General features: G+C 43.4%; 1 protein-coding gene across 11 annotated transcripts in view; it reads right to left on the bottom strand.

Moving 5' to 3' along the window:
* The window catches only part of EIF4G3 (eukaryotic translation initiation factor 4 gamma 3), a 154580-nt gene that overhangs the window by 33696 nt on the left and 98165 nt on the right, over window positions 1–22719 (bottom strand). For 7 of the 11 annotated variants that reach the window (XM_084300406.1, XM_084300410.1, XM_084300414.1 and 4 more), the window contains 6 exons: window positions 21716–21824; window positions 15222–16067; window positions 6597–6685; window positions 4396–4645; window positions 1621–1778; window positions 358–483 (listed from right to left, as the gene is read on the bottom strand). In XM_084300406.1, coding sequence (XP_084156532.1) covers window positions 358–483; window positions 1621–1778; window positions 4396–4645; window positions 6597–6685; window positions 15222–16067; window positions 21716–21824 — 1578 coding nt within the window. The remainder of the gene's footprint in view (window positions 1–357; window positions 484–1620; window positions 1779–4395; window positions 4646–6596; window positions 6686–15221; window positions 16068–21715; window positions 21825–22719) is intronic. The other 4 variants (XM_084300409.1, XM_084300408.1, XM_084300412.1 and 1 more) reach the window with 1 other exon arrangement.

Genomic DNA, 22719 nt, shown 5'->3' with positions numbered 1-22719 from the left:
CAGACTAATGTGAAGATACATGCTGACACAAAGCTCATGTCATTGTATGAATTACGTGTGTTCGCACACGTGCCATTGCCAGGTCCACAGTATGGAAATGTTTCCACACCTCTCAAGCAGGAAAAGGGAAGGAGGAGATCAAACACATTTAAGACCAATACATACCAATGAAAAACGTCTGCAATGTTTTTCTAATTTGCCTACATTTTGACAGCCAAGAAATATCCCCTTTGCATTCAGACCAACAAAACCAGAACCAGTGGAACATTGGAAAACGCCCAAAAACGTGAGGATGGACTTCATCAGTGCTTCAACAGTAAGGCCAGTTCTTAAATTAGCAAGCTGGGGAAAACTCACACTTCCAGATACGTTTCTTCCACCGGAGGTTTGCCTCCCAAAGTCGGCAAAGGCTGGCGTGAAGTCTGGTCCTCGAGGCAATATCCGAGGGTCCAGAGTTCTCAATGGCAATTTTGGCTGATTGACCTGAGTCGTGGAGCAGAACAAACAGGGCGTTGCAGCCATCACAAGCCTACAGACAATCTCTGCTAAACAATAATATTCATATTCAATATCTAAACCAATGCTTTTAACAAACCATGCAAGTTTTTTTGCATCCCCATTTACACTAACATACACATTTAATTTAAAATATCTCCTACACAGGTGACTGTTGTGGAAATATGTGGAGCTCAGAAACATTTCAAGGCTGAACATGACTTATGGAAGATAAAATTATGCCAACACAAGCCTGTCTTCTGCAATATGAATGTAATGGTCTTGGTTCAGGATCACAAAACTGCCACCTTCCCTCAAACAAATGTCTTCTGTGTTAGCAAGACAGATGGCTGACCAAGCAAAGGCAGCTCAAAAGCAGACTGAGCAGTAAGAAGCAATCACGGAAATCTAGTAGGTAGATGAAGCCATTTTGGGACCAAAGCTGTGTTTAACAATTTGCCTGGGCATGAAATTCAGAGTAGAAATGTTTCTGCACATGAGAATTGCCTACATGCTGATCTGTGCTTGAATCTTAAAAGTGGTGGTTATGTTCAGATCAATGAACTGCACCATTCTGAGATGAGAACAGGGTCTTGGTGGCAGCACCTCCAAAATAACAAGTATTTCTATAAGCACAGATATACAGTGGAGAAAATCACATCTGTAATAAAGCTGGATAAGAATCACAAATGTTTTTGAGAGCTGAGGTTTTAATGATCTTTTATTAGATCAGCTCACAAATACTGACACAACTGTTTCAGACCAAAAGAAGAGTTTGCCTGAAAGCTTTCTATGCTTTCTAACTGTAGAACTGATCTAATAAAATACACTGCCTCTCCCTTCAGTCTTGCTTTGCTAACATCCTTTGGTCCTGATGGCTATAATACAGCATTTTCAATTTTATCAACCCCGTAAAACTTAATCCAGGACAGAAACCATTAAGAATATCTGTGCTTCAGTTTTTAAACCATCTGTGCTCCTTCATTAGTCAAGACCTTTTATTCAAAGAATTTTGTGATGCAACGTGAGCCAAGTATTTACCCTTGCCGATAAAAATCTGCGTCAAAAAGGGCAAGGAAGCATGCATTAGATATCTTTGTTCACTAACAAAGAGACTTCACGTACCTGTTTTATTGGCTCTCCTCTCACCTTGTCGAGAACCACATCACTTATGGGAGGCAGCCCTTCTGGCTTTTGGATACAGGCAGGCATGAACTGGAAATCCAGCAAGAACTCCCTGTCGTACTGCTTCTTCCCGTCCGGGTCCAGAGGCTTCCACTGCTCTATAATGAAAGAAGTTGCTTGAGGTAACTTCAGAGGTAACAAAAACCTCTGCTCTCAAAGACACGTTTCTGTTAAATCCAAAGGGAAGAGATTGCTAACACTGCTTAGGAAATTTAAATTTTAACTATGAGGCCCACTAGGCAGTGAGGAGAGGAACACATCACGTTAAAGGAACACAGAAGATGGGGAGCACCCAGCCAGCTCCAGCAGCGGCAGCATACGGGTCTAATAACTAACTCCAGTTTTAACTCCAACTTTCACTCTCTCTTGTGACATGAAGAAAAGGGGATGATTCAAGTTGCTGGGTGAAAATGAGGAAATTTAAGCAGCTATTTCTGTATAAAAAGGAGCAATAAAACAATGGCACTAATGTGGTTGAGAAGAGGGCCACGCACAACAAAAAGATCCTTTGAAAACATTGAGCCTTTGAAAACCCATCATGAAAATAATGGTGGAAACTGAAAAAAAAAAAACCATAAAATTCAAGAGTTGCGACTTTCCACCCATTTATTCTGAGGGCCTTCTGGGAAGGAGAACTGTAGTGTGGTGACAGAAGGAACCTTGCCTGATGCAAATCAAAATGTAAACCTACAGCCTACGTTTCAGTGCAAGGAAAATTAGCATCTGGTAGCCTAGAGACAGGATTTTCTTTGCTGGCTGTGCAGTTTGTTTGAAGTTAGAAAAGAAAACATCGACTAGTTCATCAGCCAGGTTGACCAGTCAGGCCCCTAAGTGGGAGGCATGTTTTTATCTGAAGGAAAACATCTGTAGGAGATGCTGCCTTTGTATTTCACTGATGCCAAGTGGTGGTGTTTTGCATTTAATCAGCCATTCAGGTTTGCTGTTACAGTTTTCTCTTGTTTCTTTATTTTGGTGTCTGATCATCAGCTTTAGGTCTCTGGGTTCTCAGCACCCTTGACACTGCAGAGGCTGCAAATGGGAACTTATTTCAAGCCGTGGGTTTTATTAACTGGGAATGAAAATACACAAAAGTAATTAATTTTTTTAAGCTCTTTGCACTGTTTTTCTTCTTCTGAGCTTTGTGATTAAAGGGTGCAGAAAACGATTTGGCTGGCTAGCCATGCCCCAGCAGCTGAATTCCCGGCCAGCTGCCCATGCACCGTGCCACACCACCCTCCATCTATCATGGAAAAGTACTGACAGCAACAAGAAACAGTTTATATGTACAGCTTCCTTCTCCTGGAAAGTTCTTCACAAGCTGTTCTAACGTGAAAAGCAGCTGGGAAATGTCACGAGCAGGCTTTCGAGATATTCAGTGAGTGGAGAGACTGGGATCAAACAAACAAGTCCTCCTACCAAAAGGCAAAATCCCAATCTTTAGAAAGAGCAGAGCTGAAATTGAGGATTATTGCATCAAGTGGTCAGCCCTGCTTTGCAGCACACACGTCTGATGCACGCTGCTTTCCAAAGGATCAATCCAAGCCCTTCGGCTAAGTGGAAGGACTTCCAGACCCAACCGAGATCACTCCGACTGCATCGAGTGTTTCAGAGCCGTGGCTGATGAATTATGGATTAACTTCAAGATGTGCTTAACTAATGAACAGGTAAGCTATCATAAGTGTGTGGTAAACTATCAAGAGGCCTCTGTGTTTTCTCCTAACAATACAGCAGTACAAAATTAATAAAAGAAAAGCATCTCGGGTCCTTGTTAGAACAAAGCAGTGCAGAAATAACCGTACTGTGATCACTTAATGGTGGTGCCTCTTCCCAGTACCTTGTCTGCCAGGCTTTCAAGGTCTTTCCTTATTTTGTTTTATACTCCTAATTTCTAAGGCTCCTAAGAAAATGACTTAATTTATTTTGAGGAAGCTCCAACTGAATAAGAAATCACTTAAAAATTGGTAGCAACTGAAAAGTAAGATGGTCTCAAGGTCTCTTTAATGAGGTGAATTTATAGAGGTTCAAGCCTCTGAATTAAATATCTTAATGAATAACAAGAAAATCCCTTAGGTAGGCTATATCCAGTGATAACTAGCAACAAAAACACAAGTGTCCTTTGAGTCCTCACTTGAATTATTTTATTCAGAAAAACTGCATGCCCATAGTTCAAGAGCAGAGCCTGGACTGAAAACCAGGCACTGTTTCTTTTCTTTTTCTTATGCTTCCAGAAATCTGAAGGTTTACAAAACTGTTTAGCCTGGTAATTAGATGTATACACACATGTTAAGTACACAGAACTTGCAAAGCTTTCATTTAAAAACTGTGCCTGCTTATGCACAACTTCAGGGATTGTTCTCAGCTGGTAATGACAAGGGAACCGGTTCACCATCATTTCCCATGTACTGCAGCCAACATCCACACGTACAATAAATTCAAGAGATTGAGGATTTTCCCTTCCTGTCACGCCCTGTTCCCTTGCTCTCCACTTCTCTTCATTATGACAAGCATGAGGAAAAAAATTTTCCTCCTGTGCTCCCCCAGAAGGTCTCTCAGAGCCTGTATTTTTGTGAATCCCAGCAGAACTGGACGTGATGAAAACACTACGCCTTGCACATCACCACTGGAAACATCCCTCTTTCCATGGGTAAGATACACTGCACGTGAGCAGTCCTCAAAGGAGAAAGGCAAAAAAACAAGCAAGGATGCAGGATTTACCTGGCTTATATTGGTACGTTGGCCCTTCACTGGAGCTCTCTGTGCAGCCTGAGTTTGCATCGGTTCCTTCTCCCTCTGAAACACTCTCAGCACCGTTACGGACAGGTTCTGCTTCCTGTTCTCCGTTTTCTTCCACAGGTTTCACTTTTTTAAGTTCAGAGGGGTCTTTCTCCAGTTGAAACCCATGGCTCATTTTATCCTGTTCAGATTCAAGTACTTTGTCACCTGAAAGTTCCTCTTCTACTTTAGACTGAAGCACAAACAGAAAGAGAGGTTACATTAAAAACCCTACCAAAATTCGAGGCATGCAAAATGGCTCTTTTATTGTTCGTATGGCACGTCTGTGCCTAACGGGAACATATATACCTCTTAAACAGCGCTGTGTAGATCTGTAGCAACACACAGAATAACCAGACCATTCACCGATTCGCTCCCAGGATAACCCACTGGTAATCATTAGTGCAAATGAAGAGACTTCGCGTTATCCATGTGCCCAGTGCCCAGCAGCTACAGGGATGGAGTGGCAGAGCTGGTAAGCCCTGCAGCATTGCAGCCACGAGGAACAGCTCACAGGCTGAGCCTAGGAAGACCACCTCTCTTCTCCCCTCTCCCACAGCTCCTGAGCTGCTCTAAAGAGAATGCTGCACATGCTTGGGGAGGGGGGGGTCCTTTCTCTAAACGTAAACTGCTAATTGGAGCAGATCCCAATGAAGAAGGTAATGTAACATGCAGCCACAATTCTGCAGCTGCTTCAGAAAAAGCAACATTTTCTATAGCATCTCTTGCTGTTAATTTTGGAGCTCTCCAGGGACACAGCCTTATTCTGAATTCAGACAGGGAAGGTGCCAGGAATGCCCTTCTCCTGGGAGGAACCGCAGCACATCTAACCATTAAACAAAAGAAATAATTAATCTGGGATGCTCCAGGAGAGGCTCTTGATCCTTTTGGCCCCTTACCTAAGAGAACTGCGTCCTAAAATGCTTTTTGCAGGTTTTCAAGGTAAAATGGTATGATGTTCTTCCACGTACATTTAGCATTGGTGCGAACACCACATGGCCCAGGAGCTGAAAATTCTCCAGCAAATGACAAAGGAAACGCACAGAGAGAACCTGCTGGCACAGCCCAGCAACACCCTCTGCTCTCTGGCTTGAAAACAAGCACAGGGATGCTTTTAATTTCCTTGCAATACCCCACCATGAGCTCTTCTGTTGACCACAGACCAGCCATTGCAGTGTGATACTTCACATGCAAGTGTTTTAAGCATCTCTTTTCTCCCAAATAGAGTGGAAAGCACATACTTGTACACCACTCATTACATGTAAATTAGCCTATTTGCTGTTTCAGTGGAGAAACTGCAAACACTCACTCACAGAAGGATGAAGTACTGTCCACTAGACTCAGGATTTACTCTGCAGCACCATGCTTTTGTAGCAGATAGATTCCACAGTGTTTGTCATAAGGGAAAGTTATGCAGTAAACAACAGATGAGTAACAAAGAAAACCTGGAGTAATGACCTGGCCAACATCGGTTTTCATACATGCACCAATACAGGGCAGCCTGAATTTTTAGTTTTTGTTGTTGTTGTTTTGTTTTAATTTTATTATTTTTTTTAATTTTTATTCTCTTATCCCCTTTGTGATACATTCTAACACCAATTTTACCCAGGACATTTAAACAAGGAGGTTCCTCCTGAAACATCCCTACCAGAATGGCAGCAAAGGAGATGTTCTCAATTCATCTAACTACTGGCGAGGTGGTTTTTCAAGGAAATATCAACTTTTCCCAACTTCTTCATCAGATGGCCATCAGGAAAACACCATCCTTTGGCCATGACATCACAATGACACCTCTGTGCAGCAAAAGAATCTTCCAAATGTCACCACCATGGCCTTGGGGTCCCCACACAATGCCCTTCAAAGGATTCAAACCCATTTTACCTGAGGACAGCAGTTACAGCTACAGGTTCTTGAAGGTTGGAAGTGGTTCATTCTGGCAAGAATGAAGAAAACTTAGGGCTTCAACAGGGGATAGATGAAAACCAGTTATCTAAGGATGCTGGGGAATATCACAGTTCTCCCTCCCCAAATTCTGCCTTGGTTCCTTGTGAGAGATCGAGGAAGCAACGTGCCTAAAACAACCTTTCCATGAGAGCAACATCATCGTTAAATTTGGAAAAAAGGAAGACTGTGCTCCCTCTTACCTCTGTTTCTGCCTCTGTCACCTCATCAGTGGCTTGGGTCCGGTCTTTTGGTTTCTTCCACATCTTTGGTGCAGTTACAGCTGTTTGGGCTGCAATACAAGTGATTGTCTATTACCACACCAAATCGTATGGAACACACGGGCACACGGGTGATGTGCTTCCCTCTTGTGTGCTGGTTTTAACCATACAGGAAAATGAAGCAGCCACAGCCTTGCGGAGGATTCAGCTTGATATAACCACTTTTTGTTTCAATGCGGTAATAACAAAATCGTTAGAGAAACATTAAAACAGGATAATTGTTTTATAAGCTGCTCATTCAAGCTCAAAATGGTACTTCTGATAGCAAGGAGTTTACCAACACTACAAGGATCATGTAGAGCTAAAGAAAACCTTCAGCAACTGATGATTTTTTAAAGATCAGGTACTGGTGAGGAGCAAAGGTTGTGCTCAGCATATTTCTCTCAAGACATATTTTAAGAATTAGCTATTGTCTGAGCCATAAGCATAAACAAGCCCCAAATCCTAGTGTCTCAGCCACAAGAACAACTCCAATCTCGCAGCTCTACTCCAGCAACCCAGCTCTCCTGAGCTGGATTTATATCTCAATTTAAAAGCAGGTTAACAACTCCACTGTTCATTAATTTTCCTGGCCAACTGATTCAAAGAAAATACCGTATAATATTTCAAAGATCAGCAGTGATTTACTCTAATCAGTTTTTTCCCCTGAAGGGTAAAAGAAACCACACAATATATTAAGAGGAGAGAAAACCATTAATCCAATATGCTCGTAATTTGTTGCCAGTGTTACCGACTTAAATTCTGATACTAGGCACATATGCATATTTAACAGAGTGTAAACAGAATTGATTTCATGATTGAAGTTTACTGCAAACAGATTTGCAGCTCAAGCCTTTGGTTTGTAGCAGACACTATGGAAAAGCACCGTGTGCATGTATTTTATCAATGTAAAACAGAATTTGGAAAGGCTCTTCAGCTACGGATAAATGAAAAGAGCAACTGGAGACACTTAACAGTAAGTTTGGAATTGCAGTGCGATTCTTCGTGGGCTTCCTATGGGCAGGGAGGAACTGGGCTCTGCTGCCTTCCCACGGCCCCAGGTACCCACCCCGTGTCTCAGTGCTCACAGGGTTTCGCTGTTTTGAGGGTGACTGAGGGCTTGCAGAAACATTGTGGTCTGAGAAATCAATGCACTCAGCACCTGGTCTGAACACAAAGTGCAGCAGAAGCTATCTTCACTGATCAGAGTGCTAAACACTACAGAAGTGAATGTTAATAAAAACAGAAGTATGATTGAAATATTCAAACATTATCTGGTCATTCACAAAACTTGGGCAATAAGGCTCACAGTAACATTATTTACAACATTAACAACACTGCACTAAAGAGAAACACGGTTCCTATTTACAACCCCTATTTACAACCAGGACAACGCGGAGCATTTTCTAAGGCTCCTTTTAATGGGGGATGCGAAGGGCCTTTACGAAGCAGACCAAACATCCCGGTGGAGACACCAAGCCACCTGCTTCGCTTGCACAGAGGTTTGCGGGGAGCTGGGAAGGAACTCAGCCCTCCTGAACACGGCACCAGCGAGAGACCAGGTTCCCTGCAGCTCCCAGGGGAAGACAAAGCCAGCCCCACAAAATGGGTTGCGAAATGGGTTTGCCTTGTGCAACAGGAGGTTAGCTTTACAGGAAGATCACATTTCCATTGAAAGTGTACTGTGTGTGCACCACAGCATGTTGGTTATTCTCACCAACACCACCTGGAGTGCAGACCTGAGCCTGGCACCAGCCACAGGACTCCACACAGGCAAGAACCACTGTGATTTAACCATGCACAGACCAGGTGCTGCCACGGCTCCAGGAATCCGAAGTGGCCACTAAACCAGCTGGAGGAAAGCCAAGGAAGCCCCCTGCTTTTCCAGAGTCAGCCCATGGCTGCAGGGCTGGTGCCAAGGTAATTATTTCTTGCCCGGGAAGGCTGTCCCGTAGTTCTGGGGGATGTCTTCAAGAAGGGTGCCACATCCACCTGTGTTTTTATCGTGCTGGCAGCAGGTGACGAGGGGAAAGATGTGACCATGCACAACAGTGACCTAAATACATGTGGATAGTTGCAGCCCTGTCTGAAGTACAGGACAGGATTTGTTTCTAAAGGCAAAGGGGGGAAAGAAGGGAAAAAAAAAAGTTGTTTTTGGTAATATGTGCTATATGGAACAAATCATGTGTTGCTATAGCCAAGTAATTTAAAATAATGATTATCAAAGTTGAGCAGCTATGCAAAGAGATCTGAGAACTGCAGAGCTGCATAGCTCTGAGTGCAAGCAACTGACAAACTCTGCATTTAAAGTTTCTCTCCACTCAAGCTCAAACTATGCACAGGGAACACCCAGGGTGCAAACTAACATTTCATTTTTAAATGCACAGCAATAATCACAAGTTAATGGGTTTTGAGTTGGCAAAGGTTTGGGGCGTTTTCTTCCTCAGCTGTCAGGCAGTCAGTGTTAGTATTATCGCTTCTCAGTGGTTCGTGTTTTTCACCTTTTTTTTTTGGCAGAAGAAAGACATATAAAGGACATGATCTGTGACGCAGCACAGACATCTGTCTGAGTTTTTCTTTTTTTTTTTTTTTTTTTTTTTGAATAACTTGTGCAAACCTTCTCCTGCCTTGGGGCTGCACCACACCAGGATGCTGGGGCACAGCAGCCGCCCAGGACGAGACCTGCAGCCTCGCAGCCCCTCGCTGAAACACATCTCAGAGCTGGCTGGGGTACAGAAGGGAGAGCAGCAGACATAGCTCAGTATTTCCCCTCTTAAAACAGCAGACATCAGATCAGATTTTTCTGTGAAGTTGTCCTTTCTGCTACAGGAACTGACTCAATAGGAGAATTTATGCTAATTTATGCTTAGTTAAGGTATCCTAGTTAAGGTTTCTTGTGCCTAAGAACCAAAGACAGAAGAGAGCAGTTACCTACAGAAATCTCAGGGATAACAAAAGGGGCCCATGCCAAAATACCAAAACCACACACAAAAACCCAAAACAACCCTGCCAAACCCAAAGCCTCAACAGGACAAGGGCACAATCTGTGCTCCCTGGAAACTGAGCCTGGCATCAAACCGCAGGGCACTTCCCTGAGCCATAGAAACACCAAATGCATGTGCCCAGCTCTGCTGCCCAGGAAGGTCTCCAAGCATTTCTGGTCTCTCTTGGAGAACTGAATTCCTTCTCAAACACAGGTCCCCGTTTGGCAGCACTCACGCATTTCCCGAGTTTGTTCTCGGGCAGCTCTGCGGTGTTAGTGGGTAGCCTCCTCCCAGAGAAGCACCACCAGCAGCCCCAGCATGCTGCTGCTCTTCAGCTGCACTTGGCTTGCTGCTGGTTACAAGATCAGAGATGGCAGGAGTGAAAAAAATGGTCTAAATTATGAGGTTGTCTCATTTTGATATGCATGCTAAGTATTGCCTACTTCATTCCTTCTGTTCTTTTAATATACAAATATATATTTCGATATTCACCTTTGATGTTATAATCTGAGTTATAAAACGAGCACAATTCCATCTCAACAGCAGCGTTGGCACTGATGCGTGGGACCAAAACTCGACCGAACGAAACCTTCCATTGCCACAGCATCATTTTGTTACGAAGAGTAACAAAATCCCTCTTTCCAGGCTGTCCTGGGCATTGCTACCCATGTCAAAACCCCTGGACCCAGCAGCGCTTGCACATTCCTGGCTGCCTGCCCTGGTGCTGGGCAGTGCCTGTGGCAGGGGGCTCAGTCCCCAGCCCCCAGCCGAGACGGGGCAGGCTCCTCACCGGGCCCCTCTGCTGTGGGTGCCAGCTGCTAAACATAAATGAATACCAGTCTTTTTTTTTATTATTATTATTCTTTTTCTCTACAGCCAAATGTGCCATTAAAAACAAAGCAGAGACACACCATCTCCTTACAGCTCATGGGAAAGAAAATATATTCCAGTGGGATATGGCATAAAATCAAGGAAAAGGCAAAACCTGATTTATATTTCCAGTCCTCCAGTTTTGGGTGCTGGAGATATTTCTCCAAGATATTTCCAATTACCGCCCCACAGTGCTTGTTACAGACTCCACAACTGAGAAGCACAGGGGCTTGCAGCCAGTTGGGCTATTTTATACTGAAATCCTTCTCATAAATTAGCTCTGCAAAAGAAAGTCCTTTGAATTTCAATGCATATTAAGTTCTTTTAGCTTCCTATGTTCCTAGGAGTTCTGCCTGGGACAGACATCAATTTTCCTCTTTGCTTCTCATGATAGTCTTGATAGAAAGATTACATCAAAGGCAGGCTTTCATACCATGTCCTAAAGGCTTCACAGCTCTGGTAGTGCCTTTTCCTTTTTATTTTTTTTTTATTTTTTAATAAATTCTACTCGACCAACATTTTTTTATCCTGTTTTGCCCCCTCAGAAGCGCTGGTCTCTCACTGCAGCCAGCAAAGCTACTTGAGAAAAACAGAATTTAGTAACAAAAGCAACTGTATGCCATTGATGACTTATAACTGGAACAATGTTTTTGGTAAGGATCTCAGGCTGAAAACTGTGTTCCTCTCTTGATAATATCTGTTGACTTTTTTTCTGGCAATGGAGATGAGTGGATGTTGTTCCAAACATTCGGCAAAGGAGCAGCGAGAAGCGATGCCTGGTGTCACACTGCATGCAGGACAAAGAACCGCAGTGCCCAGCGGTTCAATGTTCTGACGCCCATCAGCTCAACCCCATTTTAGAGGGGATAAGCAGGACCAACTATGACAACAGGTCAACAACAACATTTTTTTTTTTTTTTTTTTTTTGAAAATCAAGCCCTGAGCTACTTGCAGCCTTGCAGACTGACCCTCACCACCACCTCTAGATTACTACTACACTGCAAACAGCTTGAAACAGTGAGAAAGTCCCATAGCCTCAACAACATGTGAAACGACTGAGAGCCAGGACCAGCTCAGAGGGCTTACAGAATTTGTCAGTCATGCAAGCACAACCACAATTCAAGGCTCAGCTCGGTGAATCTGCTGATTTCATCATGGAATGGAGCTAGAGATGTGACGAGCAGTCTACAGATGAACCAGCCAGCGTCAGGTATCGATATCCCTAAAATTGCTGTTGTCATGATGGAGCCTAATACAACTTAAGACATTAAGAGCAGACAGGATATTTTGTGTGAAATAGAAAAGAGAGCCAGGCACACTCTAGTTTCAGCAAAGTACAATGAACACACCACCAGTGCCCCTGTAGAGATCCTTTGACCTTGGAAATGCAGTGGAAATCTAAAGCCAGTGCAAAAGAGCGAGCACAGTTTCCTCAGATCACAAAAGGGTCAGCTTTGTTCAACTCATCTCTTGCTACAAACACTACAAAATTTGTTTTCTTGGACTGTAAAAAAGAACTTCTGGATATTAGAGATGCTTCTGTGGTCTGAACATATTTGCTTGTATCTATATACAGAACTTGACAGAGAAAAATCAAAGTATTGTTTTTTCTAATGGTTAGAGAGCAGAACGGCGTTTTCTGTGAAGTGCCTGAACAAGCAAATAATTCCATCCACCCCTGAAATGCAGCCACCTCCATCACAAAACACAAGATACGTTTCCAAGTCTCAACAGTGCTGCCCAGACTCTTCAGAGGGGAGGTGGATTAATTTCACGTTCAGGAACCCCCATGTTTTTCGGCAGGCCAGATTATAAACATGAAAAGCAGAGATCTGGTGGGGCAGAGCAGCTAAGACGCTTGTTTTTGCAGAATGCCAGGAGTATCTTAATAACTGTCCATAGCCAGGTCATTGATTTAGTGCCTCCTGCAGCAGCCAGTGCTTCCTGCAGCCTGGAGCCCTCTGCGCCGTGCAGGACGGGTTCAATACTCACTCAATAACAAGTGCTGCCTCCTTCACTTCCTGCAGCAATTGGATTATTCTTAGAGGTCTCTGGTCTGAGTAGCGTCCCAGTCAAATCAGATCAGCTACCATTAAAGGGAATAAAGCAGTATGATTTGTAGCTAACAAACTGCTCTGTAATAAACACACACTTCTGAAAACCCACACGGTGCTGAAAGCCCCAAAGAAATATTGCTAAAAGTCACAGAGCTCATGCTTACCAGCACGTGTTTGAGAAGTTTCCCTTATTCCAATTTCTATCTTATCTCCATAGATCATAAAAAAAGCCTCTTAGTCTTTAGTCCAAGGGAAAAAAAAAATACAGCCCTTCCTCCTTGCTTCTAAAGTTCAGCATCTGTATTTTCCAGTGTACTGGCAGAGACGTGTAATTCCTCATTCTGCCTAAAAGGATGCCTGCATTAGCAGTCACCTTCAGGTTATGTTATTTAAATCTCTCTTCCTCTCTCCAAGAAAGAATTGTAAAATTATTGCCCAAAAAAGGTTGGCAGGGAAATGCAACACAGTTATGCTTCATTACAGGATGGGCAAAGTACAAAATCCTGACGTGGAGAGTATTTTGCTTTCCTTCAAGTACGGAACTTCTACTAGTAATCAGTCTCGAGTGATATTTCATGCGACTTGAGAAATGTTTGTTTCCGTATTGCCAAATCCAATGTATTGGCTAATGCATGCTGTCTGGTCTAATGGTATTAGAGCATTAAAATTAATCTTCTACATAATTAAAAACCCCAAACGCTGCCTTATTTTTTTTTTTTTTTTTTAATTTAAACCACAGGACACTCTAAAGCAAGCAATAACCTTGCAAGCTGGAACCTGGCTGTGTAAAACCTTTTTTTACACAAAAAAGCCCATTTCTCTGCTTTGTAAGGAAATTAATTTGGGTTATGAAGTATTTCAGATTGAAGAACAGTAAGTGCTAGAGGAGCAAAATGACCTGAGTAAAATAAAAAGAGAAAAGAGATTAACAGAAAAACAAACAAACAAAAAACAAAACACACCAACCTATGCTTGGTATAGCGAAGGGATTTTTCTGATCTTTTCTAGGTAGGTATTGGATTCTGTTTAAGATACTGGATCAGCAAGATCCAGCGTATTGATCCTGCGCAGCATTACACACAAACATGGAGCCAGGCCAGCCTCTGCTTTTCATTTAATTTAGCCCATAAAAGAGCACAGTAATAGAAGCTATCGATGCCATTATGCTTCCACCATGTGCTTATGAAAGAATAAACGTATAAACAAACACATGCAGAATGAACTTCTGAAGGCAAGAAGCTGCATCTGGGGGAAATGCTTCCCGAAGCAGCCACTGCGGGAGGAAGACCTCAAGGACCAAAGCCACCCCGAGCTCACCCAGCACAAGGCACAGACGTGCCCCGGCCTCACCAAGTCCACACAGGAGTCGCACCTGCTCCGAGAACCGAATCCCTCCCTAAAACTGTGAGGTTGTAAGCATTCAAAAGAACGAAATTACAGGAAAGCATTTTAAATGTCATTTTTTGAAGAAAAGGCTACTGTTTCTCCTGCCTTTCTTGTCCAAACTCCATCAGTTCTAAATTCAAATGATATTTAAATAAACAACCTCAGCTTCAGGGCTCTGAAAGGACTGCAGAACAGGGTGTGAAAGATGCGATACATTTAAATGGCTTAACGCTGCTGGCATGCATAATAGCCACCATTATACTCTCTCAAGCAGCTAAATACAAGTAATTGATTGATTTAACCTCTTTTCCACAGTTTCATTTCCAGGAAGTCCTGAGAAAAAGCACTTTTCTATAGGAAATGCAACAAATAAAAACAGGTTGTCTGAGTTAACCCACTAACGCTAACACAGTGACATGACAGGACACTGAAAGCAAAGACAGATAATGACATTGAGAGAAGTAGCCTAGGTTTCAAAAGGCAACTATAGAAACTTCATTTTTTAGCAACTCATAACAAATCCTCACGCCTCCCAAACCTGAGTACCTTGTTTTTCTGAGAAGTTCAAGCACCGTGAAATGAGGCGAACAGCTGAGCCTAGCTAGGAGAAGAAGAGATTTTTGCTTACGTGTTACTTTCGTGGAAGAAAAACAGATGCACCATTAATTAAGGTTGAGCAGCTGTAGGTGTGAGACACTTAAAAGCTCTTTCAAATGACTGAAGCGTTGTGGGCTGTTTCATTTACCTACTTCTGGTAACACCATGACACATTTTTGTAGTTGGATAAAACCAACCCCACAGGTTTCCAGAACCTGCTGGTTCAGAAGGTTCAACCAAAGGAGTTCACGGGCTGAGTGTTAAAGCTGGTTTAGGAGCAGGCTGATAAATGTGAAGCAATAGGTCATCGAACCAACTGGCTGATCTTGGAGAGAACACTAGTGGTATCTTTTTAATTATCCTGCTAACAGTGCTTGGGAATGTTGTTCTATTACCCCATGAAAGCAAAATGAAGCTTACGTGAACCCAGTCAACCCTAGGATGCACGTGTGAAGGTAGCTACCTCTTGATTATCTTTTTTTTTTTTCTTTTTTTTTTTTTTTTCCCCCCTCTACAAACAAAGATCAGCATTTTACATGAGAACAATGGTCATGTGGCAGAATCAGAATTTGGGGGCAGATACAAACAGAATCCACTGATAGAAAAATAAGCCCAAAGACCCCTTTCCTTCATCTGTAAGTTTACTGCACACAACCATGGAGCCAAACACTTACCTGGGACAGGACTCTTGCTAGAGTTTAAACTCTGAGCCTCTGTATTCTCCTCCAGTTGCCCATCTGCTTCTGTCTCTTCCTTCGTTTCAGTATCTTTTACCTCTTCATTAAGAGTAGTTCTTGTGCTCTCCTCTCCTTCTAAATCTCCCTGAACAACAGGGAGGGCACTAGGAGATGGAAGAGGAGGTGGAGAAGGAGTTGTAGTGGTAACAGCAGCAGCAACAGAAATAGGAGGAGAAGGAGGAGGAGGGGTTGGAGGAGGGGTTGGAGGAGGAGAGGGAGCGGTGTGAGGAGCACTGGAAGATGGCACACTTTCCACTTCTGCTGGAGGTGCTTCTGGTGTCTCCAACTCAGCAGTCAATGGCGCAACTTCCGGCTGGGCTACATCTACTACGCTCTCTGTAGCAGTTACTTTTTCACTAACTCCATTCAATTCATTAATTAGATTAGTACTAGCAGTCACTGGAATATCACTAGATGCTACACTACTAGGCTCCTTGCACACCTCAGCATCAGCCTCTTCTGCTGGCGAAGGGTCTGATGTGTCCGTGCAGGGTGTGGCATTAGATATAGGCATTGCCTCCTCTTTTGGGGAAGCGAGTTCACATCTCTCCTCTGAGTCAGCTGTGAATGCGGGTTTACTAGATACGGTGATGACAGCAGCTGCAGGAACCACTGCGACGGGAGCGGCTGGGGTTGGCGATGGAGCAAGAGGAAGCTCTGGTGGGGTTTCCACTGGGGTGGCCTCGGTTGTCTGGCCAGCTTGATCTTTTTTCTCCACAGTAGGTTCTGGTCTGAGGACTGGAGAAGACGGTTTTAATACTGGATCGGGTTTTGGCTTCTCTTCTGGGAAAGAAAAAAAAAAAAGCCAGTGTTACAAACAGGTCAATTCCACTTTCCTTCATGGTATCTAACCTCCTTCCCTTGGATCCCCTTGCCTGCCTTCTGACTGCTTTCAAGAATGTTCCAGGAAGAAACCAGAGGCACCTGAAGCCCATCTCTGCATCTAAAGGAAGAGCCCGGGCAACCTGCAGCTTGGAAATCTGGAAATGCAGTGGCTACTGGTATTTTTCTGCATGTAGGCTTTGCAGTAAATGGCAGTCCTTCACAGAAAAGGCATGTAAGCACAATGCAAAGCATGGATTTTTTTGCAGACACTCTGCTGCTGAAAATACAATTTTTCTTGACAGAAATTACAGAAGACAAAAATCAGTTGGATTCTGCCTCAAAGTAGCATAGGGCCATAAATAACACTGAGACCTGGGCAAACTCATGTTCCAAAACACAGGCAAACAGAGGCTCTGGCGAGAGCATCCAGCAGCCTGCAAGTTCTCTCTGCCCAGTGCCCTCCCTTCTAAATGGGGAAATTGCCCCACGACTGATGGATGCCACGTGTCACATCAATACTAACACACGAGATACAGTTAGTTTATTTTTTACTTGTTATTTCTATACTCCATCCCCCTTCAGCATACCAGACGAAAGGGCACAATCCCCCTTTCTGTGTTCTGAATTTCAGCAGGGAAAAGTTATCTTTTCCAAAGAGAGCAGAAACAAAATGGGGTTTAAGCAGAGCCGCCACCAAAGAACAGCAGTGTTAGTTACCTTTTGATGTTTGTGCTCTAGAGATGTCAAGCAGGGTTGGAAAAGCACAGTGAAAAATGCACCTGTATCAAACCAAACCCTAAGGATGGGAAAATACCGTGCACAGAGAAGTCCCTGTAATTAGCAGTAGACGTTGTGATACAGTCCCTGCCATGCACATCATGCAGCTCCCAAAAGTCTGCCCCAACTTCATTTAAAATACGCAGCCCCACTCCTTTTGAAGGAAGCACAAGCCAGGACCTTAAAAGTTGCTCTGCTACCTCTAATTTGACTACAAGATGCAGACTGTAAAATCTTTCTTAAAGATTGTAAGATCTGCCTAGGAAAGTGTCCCAGTGCTACAACTCAGCCAGCCAGACAAGACAGCTATCAGTCAAAGGTGGCAGGGACCCCAGTGGTCCTGTTTCCAACCCTGGTTAGGAGAAGGTCAGCTTTACCTGCCCCCATGGAGGAAGCTGTGCCCCAGGGCTTTCTGAGCATTGAAACGATAGGGAACTTCTTTGGGACAATGCCAGGACATCAAAAAGCAATTCTGGGAAATCTGGAGGCACAAAGCCTCAGGTTAGGAAATCAAAGGCCAGGAGAAAGCCCAAATCATCCAAATTGAGGTAGAACTGAACAGGCACAGCTTTGGTTGGTCTCTTCCAGCTCTGCGGGCTTCCCATTTGGGGCTTTTCAGCAGAGCCTCCGAAGGAAGAGGGCTTTTGGAGGAGAGCCCATCCAAAACTGCTTGGAGCACCAGGCCCTGTCTTCAGGAACAGCTGGTGCCATGAAGAACTTCGGAACTCTGCTGGGGCTGACGGCAGCTGGAAGCAGACAGGACCACAGCCAAAGTGGTAGTTTATCAACATAATGAGGCATGCAGGGAGATGGCTTTGGATGAGGATGACATGAAAAAAGAAAAAGATGGGAGGACATATCCCAACAGCTGATTTTGATTCTGAAGGCTCCATGTAAGAAAAAGGACCTTAGAACTGGTTTAGAGAAGAAAATGCGTCACCTCCAATTTCTGGAGCATCCTTAGCAGAAAACTCATGGAGCATTCTTGACATTTACAGCTCGCTATAAACAACTGCCTGGATATTCTCTCCCTTGAGTCAAATGAGATTGCTCACAAAAAGAAAAAAAAAACTCTTCTGAAGTGTCTAGAAAAACATTCCAAGGGATAAAAACACAGCAAAAATATATAACTGCATTTAAGAAACAGTGGTTTAAGCACACCTTCTTCAAACAACACCTGATCTGGGGAGTACTTTAGCTACCAGATACAGGCTGTGTGTGCAAAATTCAAAGAGAGAAGTAATTTGAGGGAAGAATTCAGAAGAATGATGAGCAAATTTGGCTAATGAAAAGTAAATCTTAACTTGAACTACCATCACAGAGAACAAATCTCCATGTTCTGGCCAAGGAATATTCATCCCTGCCAGCTATTGCAGAAACGGTCACATGAAACAACATACAGTTGGGAAGACAAAACAAAAATCAATGCAATTCATCAAAATTGAATCAGATCCCTTACTTTTCCTAAATATGCCAAGATCGTTCCTCACGTGATATTTAGCAAGTACATGCTGGAAATACTAGGCAGTTCAGGAGAAAAGTTTGCACCAATGTTTTTCGTTTGTTTGTTTTTAATCTTCAGATAAATACAAATCTTGCAAAATTACTCCGTCCCTGTAGCTCTGCAGGTTCTGTTTGATCCCAATTGCAGAAAAGCAGGATGAACACAAGAGGAAAAGATTTTAGAAATACTTTAAAAAAAAAACAAAAAAAACAACAAAAACTCAGCAGGACAGATGCTTGCAATCTCCTCCATGCAGAGACATCAAAGCAAGAGAGGGAGCTGGGTTGCCGGGTGGTCACAGTGGCAAAGGCTGCTGAGATTGGTGGACGAGAAGGTTTTGCTGGATTCAGGAACTCATTCCTACTTCATGGTGCTTATCTGAAAATAATTGTTGGTCTTGCTGCCATTTTTCCATCTTTTGTCCTGATGCAAACACTTGCAAGGCAGCACTGATGGTGGCTTTGCGGGCAGTTTTGGAGTGCATGTTACTGACTCACTGTGTAATCCTTCAAACACCACACTGAACCTGTGCTATCTCCCCAAGCTGAGCAGAAGCGGGTGGCTCTGATGTCATGCAGGATTATACCCCATTACAACTTTGGCACCAGCCAAGGCCTGAAGCCAGGCTCCTTTGTGCTCTGCCATCAGCTTGACCTAATTTCTCCAGCTATCTCCTTGCATGCTGCAGCCCTGTCGAGGCATACACACCAGCACCTGCAGGAATGACAACTGCTTGCCCCCAAACAATGCTTCCAGGACTCTAGAGCCACAAAGGTGTGCCTCTCCTGCATTCCTCCAAACTGCTATGAACTTGGGAGGCCAAGAAGCCAGGAACTGCTTTCGAAAGCCACAAATGCAGGCTGTGGGCTGCTCATCTTTTTAAAGAAAACCCAAGGATTTTAAAGGTAGCACAATCCCAAATTCAGCAGCCGTGCTAATGGCTTAAACACAAAAATAACAGGGACTGCAGATACTGGCGGAGGAAATAGCAGAGGCTGGGGCTGTCTGCACGGCACACGTGCTCTGCTCCTGATCTCAAAGCCAGTGAATCGGCCAAGTGCTGCACACAGTTATAAATAACTGCCAAACGATCACTGAATATCACAAAATTAGAATGGCAACTTTATACCAAGTTTCAACTGATGCACACAAGTACCCAAGGTGAAGGGCACAAGGGAGGTCTGATCCACAGGGTGAACACAGTGAAGGGGGCCCATGCGAAGCACTAATACTGGTTTTAATAAACGCCCGATTTCTTTGCACTGCGACCCTATCTGTGACTGTTCTGATTCTGGAACAAAAGAATCCAACGTTGGGTACAAAGTGAATGAATGAAAAAGCGATTCTATTACCTCAGCATATATTTGTTGATATGTCCCGCAGGCCACCAGCTCCATTTAAATCAGTAATTGCAATGGCATCTAAACTACCTTCACCTCTAACACGCTGCCCGTGACCCCCCTGCTTCACACCGCTCTCCCCCACCCGAATTCTGATGGTGTTATTTTAGTGCTCGTTCCTTCTCTGCAATGCTTACATAAATGTGCTCTTTAGCAATTTTTGGACTGGAACAAATGTTTGAATCTTTCTGGGATGTAATGGAGATAAACACAGGAAAGCTCAGCAGTGTTAAATCCCAGTTCAAGTCCTGATTTATATTTAAACCAGTATAGCCAGACCTGTGTAACTAAATAAATAAAGACCTCTTACTTCCAGTTAACTTACAGCTGGATTAAGTTAAACAAAAGTGCATGGAAGGAGAAGGGGGGTGGGGTGGGGAGAGGACTGTCTTGTCCTGGAAACACAAGCTCTCATACCCCGAGCTGAAATCCTGTGATGGAGCTGGTGTAATGTGCTGCACTTTACAGTTCAGTGTCAATTTGCTCAAAGGGGTAAATGCATCATGGCTGTGCTGGAGCTGAGCAGCAACATGTCAGAGCGCCTGCAAGCTGAGTTTGGCTAGGGCAGTCATTTTTTGGGAGTTACATGTACCTACACCTTTCTGAGACGACAGAGACTTCTTTTTGCACAAAGATCTGCAGCAGCAGAGGGAATGAACTTGAGAAGTTCCCATCCCTGAAGACTTACAGGGACTTGGCTAGCCAAAGCCGTGGCTGGAGATAGTCAAGTGGGAGATGGGACCAGACATCTCCCAAGTGTCCCCGTGATTTATTTCCAGGAACAGCCCCAATCTAGAGATGTGAGCGGTTTTCACTGAGGAAAAGTCCTGAAGTCTATGCTAAGGCTGTAAGAGAGCAACACTGTCATTAAATTCTATAATCCAACAGAGACCAGCCTCAGGGATACTTCCCCTCACTCGATGTCAGACAGTGACCACACTGTTATTTGGGTCTGCGGCATCTGAAGTGTTAGATTCTTTCCTCTTTTCAAAGCTACGCTTCTCTGAAGTTTAGTTTCCTTCTAGCAAACACTCTGAAATATCTCAGCAGGCTCAAAGTTTATGAGAAACGCTTGCGAATAGAAGATGGCACCTCTCAACTTTCATGTACACATTGCATGAAACGTATATGCATGTACATGTACACAGGAACGTCAACTCTGTGTGACAACACCAAGTCCAGTAACATGACAGCAGCATACACATTAATTAAAGCTTTTTGATGGCTCTTAGATGGCTATGAAATTTTAGTGTAGGAGGAGAGTTGGAACACACAACCTTCTCTCCTGGGACACCTTCCTTGTCTTTAAACAGACAGTTAAATATCTCCCTTCATATATGTATTCTTAGGTAAGAGAATGCAATGTAATCCCTTAAAAGATTTTTTTTCTGTGTTCTTTTCTTTTTGTTTACCACTGAAGTCAGCAAAATTTAGTAAGCCATTTTTGAGAGACTTTACACAATAACATTTGTTCTAATTAATTTCTCCTGTGTCCTGTAGGACAAGATATACAAATGGCTCTGGATGAGCCATGCGATGTTCTGGTTACATGTCATTACTATGGCTGATAAATTGTTCAAATGATAGGAAGTCTCCCTGGCTATGAGCATTTTACTGACAACACACTTGTTTCTGAAGGATGGCGTGTGGGTTAGAGGAGGTTCACACTTCTCAGTGCTCTGAAACAATGTTTAGGACATATAAGCTCTAATACAATTATTTTTAACCAGTTTCACATTGGCAAATTTCAATTAATTCCCTTAGCAACACATTGTTAAATGTTCCACTGGAGGAAAAGAAGTCCCTCCCCTCCTATTGCTGCTGACTGCTACCCTGCTTGTCTTCATGCCAAAAATATTCCAACTACAACTAGAAAGGAGAAAAATGACTAAAAATAAGCATGGAGGAAATATCCATCAACAAACCTTGCTTCGGGTTGCTAGCCGCAGTGACAGGGGTGCTGGCAGCGAGATGGGTGTTCTCCACAGGCCCATAAACCACAGGGCTGTGCTCTGGGACCTGGCTGGACAGCTGCTGGGATTTGAAGTACAAAAAAGGGTGATAATGAGCGTGCGAACATAAAAACTAGCAACATGGAACACAAGCAAGCAAGTAGGGAGACGAGTAGTGTGGGATAAGAAAAGAAAAACAAAAGGCAGGGAAAAAAAAAAAAAAAAGATACACAGACCGATTCAAAAAGTACATGGGAAAGGGAGGGAGGAAAAGGCAGCAGGAAAGGGGGAAAAAGAGACGATTACTGTTAACAATGGCAAGAAAAAGACAGCGCGGTTATTAATACACTTCATTCTCCTAATGTTTCTTCCAAGAGCAGCAGCAATGCTCCTCTGAGCAGTCTGCAAAAAGTCAGGTATGTACCAAGGGTCTCCAGGACCTCCCCGTAGCTTCAGCGTGTTTTCTGGGCTCAGCTCCATTCTCAGCTGACCAGCTAGTTCAAAAGGCTGATATTCTTTGAGTGAAACATCGGAAAACAGCGCGTTGAAACTGTAGATATTAGTACAACTGCCACAAGGTGCGATTCTGCTGAACACAAAAGCTGCTCACACTAATGGACTACAAACTGCTGGTTCAAATACCCAACAACATCTGCAGATATATACACGCACACATGCGTATGCTCATCTATAGTTAAGGTGTGTATGTATGCATAAATAGTTTATAATATACATCTATCTACATGCATTCGCATACTAATATTTACTGTCACACTAGGAACATCACCCAGATTGAGGATACCTGTGCTGCTGGTATGAAAAAAGCACCTAATGCCTTCCACAGACTTACGGATGATACCTGCTGGGTAATACTGAAAATAAAAAACAATTCTGCATTAATCAAAAATAGAGCAGGTATACCTGGTTCCCAACCAATTTTGTATATATTCTATTAATAAAAACAATCTGCAAGACCA

The sequence above is a fragment of the Netta rufina genome (genome assembly GCF_964035555.1).
Source record: "Netta rufina genome assembly, chromosome: 22".
NCBI classification, from domain to species: Eukaryota; Metazoa; Chordata; class Aves; order Anseriformes; family Anatidae; genus Netta; species Netta rufina.
This window is presented reverse-complemented; position numbering and strand designations above follow the sequence as displayed.